This window comes from Coffea eugenioides, chromosome 2 (genome assembly GCF_003713205.1).
Source record: "Coffea eugenioides isolate CCC68of chromosome 2, Ceug_1.0, whole genome shotgun sequence".
Lineage (NCBI taxonomy): Eukaryota > Viridiplantae > Streptophyta > Magnoliopsida > Gentianales > Rubiaceae > Coffea > Coffea eugenioides.
Window position 1 is genome coordinate 29,119,210 of NC_040036.1, and position 9,126 is coordinate 29,128,335.

Sequence of the window (9,126 nt, forward strand, 5' to 3'; positions counted from 1 at the left end):
ATATTTATATCAAATTTTAGTTTTCTAGTATTGGGTGCTCAAAAATTTTCTTCAAATGTTAATACACATTCCATTATCAAATAGGAGTTTTAATATTAAATAGCGTTCAAACAATACAAACCACTTATAATTGAGTGCCACTCCTCCCACTCTTTTTGAGAAGCAAGAACTCGTTTTTATTGATTTTCCAACCTCTCATGTAATTGAAGTTCCTCAAAATTGTGCAAATTGATCTGACCTTTTAAATGGTTTGTTATAGTTAAACTCAAAGTTTTGGGTTAAAACTTGAGAGTGTAGTTCGTATTTAGCAGTTTGCCATATATTTTGACTTCAAATTAGCTAGCACGCACATAATAGATAATGCTAACGGCTTAGCTTCAAATTGTGAATCGACTTTTTCGTAATTTCAAGTATGCTATGAAGAAGTTATCTGCCCAGATTCAAACAGAATTCTGAACTTTTTGTAGGTTAAAAGAGAGAGGAGGAGGAGGAGGGGACAAAAGCCAAGTGTCAGTATACTTTAGCATGATCCAACCCAGAAGGAATCACGTAATAAGCTGCTTGAGATCATTTATCCAGCAAAATTAGGTACAACTGCATATTAACGAGCCTTCTCTTGAAAAAATGAGCATCAAAATTGTAGAATTTTTACCTAAAAGATGAAGATCAGAGAATGCAACAGCCTAGCCCGTTGAGAGCAAAACTCTGTACCGAGCAAATGCTGTACATCTGAGAACTCACAATTGAGACAGAAGAGATGTATAGCATAAACGGAATCTCTGGTAAAACCTATTTTGCACCACATCCAACTGATACCCTACAACATTTCTCCCGCCTCACTCTTCCATAAAAAGATGAAAATATAGCCTTGACGCACGAATTAGCATTAGAACTTTAACCCAGAATGGATGGCAACCACCCCTCCTACGAGATTCTCATACTCTACCTTCTGAAATCCAGCGTCTGCAATCATAGCAGCAAATTTCTCCTGCAGTCGTAGTCAGAGAGATTAGGTAAGATTTACACGTATAGACGTGGCACTATGTAGAACTTTAATGATTAGCATCCATGTTATGGTTTTGAAATTAATTTCAGATGAAGAGTTTGTTTAGGAGTGCCAGCCAGACTCTGCGTATACAACAGACCTTTACCCTAACCTGTATTATTGTCTATATCATCTAAGTGATTGTAGTTTTATTTGTTATTATAATTTGTGACAATCATACCAAGAGATACAGCCGAATGCAGATGAAACAATTAGCAGCTTGGAGACGACCTGCTTTTTGCTAGTCAAACTCAGGAAGAAGATTAAAGGCATTGCTACTATTGAGCATAACAACCAAATGCAGGTGGTCGCACATGTTGGTGCTAATAGCCAACAAGCTTCAAGTGTGAGCTATAGTTATCAACGAGTGGTAGGAAATGAGTGTCTTCACCGTTAAACTTGCTTGACTCTCAATTTCTTAAACATAAAACTACGAATTTAGACTGATGCAAAGAAGCCTGTGTGGGGGAGAGATTGGGTTGGGTGGATGGGGGGAGGGAGTGTGAAGTGAGAAGGGTCCTGGTTTGAGATCATCCTATCAACCACTTGAAAAAAAGAAAAAAAAAACCCTGTGGCAAGTTTGTTTACGATAAGCAGGGCTTCTAGCTGCTGGGTTACTATATGCTCTTCATGTATCACTGAATCAATAAACATGCATAAAGTGAACCAATTCAGTCCGGCAAAAAAAAAGTGCAATAAGAATTTCAGTGATAGTATAACACATTTAAACTTTCCCAAGCACTCTGCAACAGAATTTTGTGGTTAGGCAAAAGATGAAGAAAGCGACCCAAGATACTGACAAAGCCTTAGTAGCATGAGAATGGTAATTCCCTAATTGCATGCAATTATATTTTTACCTGAGGTGGAAAACCGACCGAATGCTTTTCCACAAATACCTGATATGGACCTCCCGATCACCAGCAACTAGCTCTGCCTCACTGCTGGAATGACTAATGACTGAAAAAGAGTACAGATCATACCTGAAAAAAATAAGAAGAAAAATCATGTCTACAGATCATTAAATGCAACTCATTTAAAATACACATAAACAATTTATGAGTTGTGGCTAAAAGGATTCTTAGAGCAATCAATGTTTCTAGCACGGGGTATGGACCAACATTCATCTTTAACTTATCAACCTCAGCTGCGTAAGTGCTTAATGAATAAGCTGATGTGCCTGGGGAAAGAAGGATCAGGTTCAAGCTTAAGTATGTGCATTTGTACGATGGAGAGAGAGAGGGAGAGAGAGAGAGAGAGAGAGAAGGGGGAACACAAGAAAAGGAGAAATAGCATCGACCAAATTCATTCATGTAGATTCAGCCCTTGCCAAATCACAAACACTATCAAATCTAACTCATGGCAGTAGAGGCTACCAAAAGGTAAATAGAACACATTAAAAAGAAGAAATGAGTTAACCACCTATTGCGAAAGAAGGAAGCAACAGTGATACACGTCACTTTCATCTCCTCCACTGTACAAGACAAATAATGCACACTAAGGAACACCTATACATCCTGTAAAACGATGCCAAATCTACCAGGAATGAAGTTCTAAATCACATGATACTAACTGTGCCAACTATATAATTGTGGCAGTAAGACTTTTTCCTATCTTTTACAGGATATTTTCCTTCTATATACACCTTCTATAGTAAGCAAGCATCATATAGGCAATGAATAGAAGTATAGATACATCAGCAGCTCATAGTTTTCAAAACTTCAAAAACTTTTAGATAGTCATTAGGCAGTATACTATATGTGTATAGCACATAAGTAAATGCTACAAACATATTACACTTTGGACCTTGGTCATACTCAAATACAATCTTTTCTTGCTGTCAAAAAGAGAGAGTGAAGAACCATTTGTTGAGTAAATTACAATGACAGAGACATGTAAAGGAAGACACTTACAGTTCCTTGAAAATTGGAACTTCAACATGGCTCAGTTCAAGGCAAAGAAATCTTCCCCCTCGTTTAAGCACCCTGAAAAATATACACAAAGTTGAATGTACCAAGTCATCCAGAGGTAAATGTTAATAGGAAAATGAAACATTGAGAACTTGAACAACAGCATTAGGGCAAAGATCAACATGACATGAAGGAAATAAACCTTTTTGGTCCCAAGTTCTACGTGCGAGATGAAAGATATTAAACCGTGCATTGTGCTTCTTACCATGAAGCATTTGCTTTAACAACACAATGGACCATCCAATAAAGAGGCGCTGATCATAATCACAATCTAAACTTGGTTTGACCATCCAATAAAGAGCGCTGATCATAATCACAATCTAAACTTGGTTTGCAGGAAATGTAGAACTTACTTTCCCCTCTTTTAAAAACCTCACAAACGTAGTTTCTTACACATGACCAATAATTCACTCTAGTTGCTATTAAACCAGAACTTTGAGATTTTTGTCAATATTTTATTTCTGGTACTTGCTCAAAATAGTAATATAGAGTTCAAGATAATCACCCTTCATAAAATTATAAGGTTCAAAGTAACTTCAAGGACCCTTTGCTGAACTTTAGCAAATTACACATTCATGCCAGCCATATATGACATTTAGTGCTATTAAACAACCATCTCCAACGAATTTTGAGAATTTCTGTTTACTACCATTAAATGAACCACTAGGAGGAATAAAAATTTTATGAACTATATGTACAAGCATCACTTGCCAGAACCACTAGGAGTAATGAAAATTACACAGAAAGTGCCGGAACTATAGCAAGTTACACATTCGTGCCAGCCATATATGACATTTAGTGCTATTAAACAACCATCTCCAAAGAATTTTGAGAATTTCTGTTTACTACCATTTAATGAACCACTAGGAGGAATGAAAACTTTACGAACTATATGTACAAGCATCACTGGCCGGAACTTTCTATGTGACAAAGTTCAACCATAATGTAGCAAGAATGTACCTATAAGCTTCTGCAAGAGCTTTTTCAATATGCGTAACATTTCTGATCCCAAAGGCAATTGTGTAACCATCCATTGAATTGTCTTCAAAATTCAAAGCTTCTGCATCTCCTTCTACCCAGACAAGAGCTCTATCCTCAGCAAGACCTGAATGAGAAGTCAAAAAAAATACCTCCTCACTTCAATACCACGAATTCTTGTTTCCAGGAAGCAATTTCATGTCAAAATTATAACCATTGCCATCAAAGGGTTTAAATGAAGATTCTTTTCACATGGGTTTCTTACCTCTCTCTTGTGCCCGCTTCTTACCAACATTTAACATGTTTGGGTTGATGTCGCACACAAAAATCTGAGTTTCCTCCAGCAAATTATCTTCAGGAGAATCTTGCAAAGCTCTACGTTTAACACTGTTTATACTTTCTAGAATCCTAAAAGCAACATCCCCTGTAAAACCAGAAGCAATTTACTCAATTCAACAGTACCAGTTTTTTCACCACCTGAATGACAACAGATTATGGAAACTTTATTTCCTCTTAGTTATGAAACAAAAATCGTACCAAAAATCAACTTTCTTTGTTATGAAGGTTTATCTCGCCATTTAAGATATCTAAGGTTGGACTCCTTCCACAGGTTTCAAAAGTTTGTTTAGAAGCAAAAGGTTTTCATAAACAATTTGTACTGAGCCGAAAATCAAACTTTTCAGATTTTGTTTCAAATATCAAAAGGCCTCTAATTTAGATGCCAAACGTGTTTGCATAGTGGACATATGATCAGATTGGAAGGTCAAAGTGGCTACAGAAAAATAGCCTTGCAAGCAGATGTACCTGAGAAAAAGCAACTCCAGTAAAAAAGATCCAGAACCAAGATTAAGGAACATTTCATAGCACAAAAAACAGATATATCCATACCTATGTATAACATGCATTTGGACTGCAGATTGCATTATATTAATAATCAAGAAAAGAGGGGCATAGGAATTGTTTTGTGCATAAGTCTAGCTTCTGCCTGAAAGAAATCCAAAACTACAACATAATTACATACCATACAGATACTTGTTTTGATGATTTGAAGAGCAATAAATATTTGACAAAAGCTCAAATATTTAGCAAGAGAAAAAAATACACCAATAACTTTTATGAACCTTTAACTTTGGGGATCATATCTCCAAGCCAGAAAGTAGAGGACAACAAAACTCACAAGGAATTTTAAGAAAATAACAGGAACATCACACGGCATTTTAACATGGCACTTCTCTTTTCAGCGATACAAGATTATATGGAAGCAGGGTCACATAAATCAGTAAACACCACAATGGAATCCCACCTGTACCACCAGCCACATCAAGATGCTTCATTCCAGGGAAAGGATTCAACTTGGAAACCAATCTAAATGGAAAAGATGTACAAAAGATCCAATTTCAGAGAATGAAAGTCATTCATCCAATTTCAGAAATGGAAAAAATTTAAACAGTTGAATCACCAAAAACTAACCTGTCCTTCCATAATCTATGTAATCCACCACTCATCAAGTCATTCATTAGGTCATAGTTTGAGGCAACACTGGTGAAAACGTTACCAACCATTTGGCTCTTTTCTTCCTCCCGCACCTCTTTATACCCTGAAATTGTGACCTTTTAAGTAAACACAGTTGTTAAAGCATGGCCCTTAAATTAAAAATATCTAGCCTAAGCATCTTCAATCTGTTGCACTATAACCAGACTTGCCAACAGCTTTGAAAGAAGTCAATATATATATATATATATATATATGTAAATGGAATCAATTTTGAACAATCACTTCAAACTGACTGTTTCTTGGCATACTATCACGAAATTAAAAACACAAAAGTCAGAGATTGCAAAAAGCTCCAAAACAGAAACATGTCGAAGAATGGAAACCATCCTGTTCCTTATAATGGGTGGGATGAAAACACTTCAAAAACAGCTAAAGATAGCCTTTTCGGCCAGATAATGATGCAAAGGAGGATATATAGATAGAAAGATGAGTTGACTCACCAAAACTAGTAGCATGAGAGTGCAACATATATCCTGAACTATACATGGATAACAGTTTCGATCTCCTCATAGCCCGGGTTAATGATCGCAAAGCTGTTGCCATGACCGCCGTATCAAAATTCCCTGCCCAAATAAACATTCAGCTTGATTCTATAGAAAACAAAAGGTTTCATTTTGCCCTGTAACTCCAAAGATCATGCAGAATTTGTAATATAAATCTATTCTATAAGATAATTTCTCCAGAGACATGGAAAAAGTCACATCGAGAATAACAAGCAATCTGTAAAGGAAAAAGAAACGCTCCATCTAACCCAACAACCTTTTTCTTTTCTTAGCTATCATTATCCAAGTCTCCAAGAACATGACAAGTACTTGCTATAATCTTCCATTCTCAATAAATATACACCTAAAATGACCTAAATGAGATTATGAAGAAGAAGGGAGTCTTTGGCAGGGGATCAGTGCCCTCCGCTGAAGCACAAAAGCTGCATCCATTCAGCAGCCATGTAAATCATGTATCTCTCTGTATAGGTCCGAATACCATAAATTACACACCTCTGTTGCACTTATCAGAGAACTTCTCTCTATATTCTCCTAAATAAGCACATACTGGCTATATCCTCAAATAACAAAAGACTAATATAGGACGGCACAAAACCAATAAAGGAAGAACACTAAACCCCAGTATTCAACATGTAAATAACAATGTCCATTGCCATCACAAACAGCATAAGTTTCAGAGGATTTCTATCAAACGGTTAACATACAAAATTTTACAACACCACTACAACACTTGCTGACAAGCTAAAAATACAGTTTTCATCATATTACTCAAAAAAAAAATCAAAATTGAATCTTTATCTCTGATATCTATTCAATTAAAATAATTTAATCCCATGATCGTGGAAAAAAAAGGAAAGAGCTTTCCCAATAATGTAACCACAACGCAAAGAACAGCAATTTCACACCGAACCCAGATGATATTCGAACGAAATTAATGCACAAGTCCATGGTCCTTTCAATTAAAGAATCTAGTGCCAACAAAAATAACGTGGCGGAAAGTTTACCTTCTAAAAAATTCCGAAATTTTCCCAGCCCAGTTCAGGGCTAAACAGATAGATTCTGATAAAGTTTTCTCTAGCAAGCTTAAATCACACAATTGGAGAAAGAAATGCAGAGACGGACAGCGAAAATCAGAGCCCGGTATACTCAACGGGCCTTAAAGGCTCCAGTTCTTTCGGTCGTTTTTCTGTTCTTAGTAACATAAACAGTGTATGTATGTATATAGGATTAATATCACTTTATCCCTTAAACTGTATCACTACTATCAATTTATCTCTTAACATTACCTTTTAATCACTTTACCCCATAGGTAATTTAACTCAACATATTTAAGAAATTTTGGATAAAAATATCCTTTTATTATATAGCATTACTACATTATTATTATCACTCTATCCCTTTAAATTATATTAATACAATCTCTTTAATCTCTAACATTATTTTCTAGATATTTTATCTTGTCGTTAATCTAACCAGTATAGTAAAATTTTTTTAAAAGTATTTACCTTTTTTATATATAATTAAAAAAAGTTGGAATGGTTATTGTTCCTTTTGTTTTCACTTTAAGAGATCCAAAAACATAAAAATAAAAGGATTTTCTCAAATTTCTTTTTGACACTTATTAATACTAGGAAAAGAAAAAGAGATAGGAGAAAATGATATAGAAAATTAGATTTTACAAAGAAAGAAAATAAAGAAGAGTATAACATTATTGTATTATTTTAAAAGTTATCGGGATTAGAATTGGAATTGGGTGATAAACAAAAAAGTAAAATAATTTTAAAATAATAAAATTTCTTTGTATTTTCTTAAAAAAATAATTGAGCGCTCTTTCTCTCCCCCCTCTCTCTCCCCATCTTTCTATTTTTTTTCAATATTCATAAGATTGCGAAGAAAAAAGAGATTAATACTTTGACTTTTTTTCTTGATATTAAAAAGGAGAAAAATCACTCTAAATTTTTTATTGTTTTTATTATACAAAGAGTAGGCTACTTTCTTCTAAAGTTTTTTTACTTGTTAAATTGGTTTAATGATGGGATAAATTGCCAAAAAAATAACTCTAGAGGGTAAATTGATAATGACACTATAGTTTATGAGATAAAGTGATAATAATTATAAGGGCTAAACATGTCTTTTCACTTTAATTAACAAACTCTGTTAAGTTTGACCGTTAATCTTAGGGGTAAAATGACTAAAAGGTAATGCTAAGGGGGAAATTGATAGTAACACCAAACGTTAAGGAGATAAAGTGATAATAAACCATATATATATAATAAATAATAAAAAAAATGGGCAAGGCACTAGTCAAGAGTAGGGCTGCTCATGGTCCAAGCTACTTGTGAGCAGTTACTCGAGTCAGAAATCGACTCAAGATCAATCAATACCGAACTTGAGTCGAACTTGAACGGTTCGTGTGAATAAGTGAGTCAAGTTCGAGTTATTTGTTCTTAGGTTCAATCGCTGGTCAAGCCACTTGACTAAGCTCGTCTAAGATGTGAAATGACAATTATACCTCTAAACATTACAAAAATCACCAAATACAATTATCTAATACTCATATTCCCAAATCCCAAATCCCAAATCTGAGAGGCTGCTTGGTTAAAGGGTTTGGGAATCACAGAATGGAATAAACCCCTTATTTGTTGTTCGGGTTAAGCCTATTGGAATGCAATTTTTGGAATCATTTCTAAAAAATCGGACTTATCCCATTCCCGAGCAAATTGGGAGGTTTTAGACAAAACTCTCAACTTATTTTCTCAGACAACATTTATGACGGACCTACCCTCTCTTTCTCTCCATCACACGCCGCACCTTCTGTTCTTCTTCTTCATCAGATTTCCTAACTCATTTTCTTCATCATATAGTTTTCATCTCTTATCCAAAATTTCTTGAAAAAAAAATCTAAAGTAGATCTAAATGGGATAGGAATGGACAAATATCTTCAGCGATAAAGAGGCACTCAATCATAACAACTCTTGTTCTTCTCGAATTTGGCCTACATCTTTTGGCCGATTGTGGAAAATCCTTAGCCAACAAAGAAATGGACGATCTGGGTCGAGCCAAAACTTCTGATTTTACA

The 9,126-nt window shown here is 35.0% G+C and overlaps 1 protein-coding gene across 1 annotated transcript; it reads right to left on the reverse strand.

Annotated features, from left to right (window-relative positions):
• Window positions 1–885: 885 nt before the first annotated feature.
• LOC113762484 (2-methoxy-6-polyprenyl-1,4-benzoquinol methylase, mitochondrial-like) lies at window positions 886–7,225 on the reverse strand. The gene is made up of 9 exons (XM_027305948.1): window positions 7,052–7,225; window positions 5,985–6,107; window positions 5,461–5,587; window positions 5,294–5,355; window positions 4,256–4,414; window positions 3,973–4,117; window positions 2,956–3,027; window positions 1,903–2,025; window positions 886–988 (listed from the first exon to the last, which is right to left on the reverse strand). Exons 2-9 carry the CDS (start codon window positions 6,085–6,087, stop codon window positions 970–972), a joined length of 810 nt encoding a protein of 269 aa, XP_027161749.1. The 5' UTR covers window positions 6,088–6,107; window positions 7,052–7,225; the 3' UTR covers window positions 886–969.
• Window positions 7,226–9,126: the final 1,901 nt, after the last annotated feature.

Coding starts and splice junctions, on each gene's coding strand:
- LOC113762484 (XM_027305948.1), bottom strand. CDS start 6,087: ATGGCAACAGCTTTGCGATCATTAACCCGGGCTATGAGGAGATCGAAA. Junction 5,356..5,460: donor CATAGATTATGGAAGGACAG/GTTAGTTTTTGG, acceptor TTTTCCATTTAG/ATTGGTTTCCAAGTTGAATC. Junction 4,415..5,293: donor TGATGTGGCTGGTGGTACAG/GTGGGATTCCAT, acceptor CTGGTTTTACAG/GGGATGTTGCTTTTAGGATT.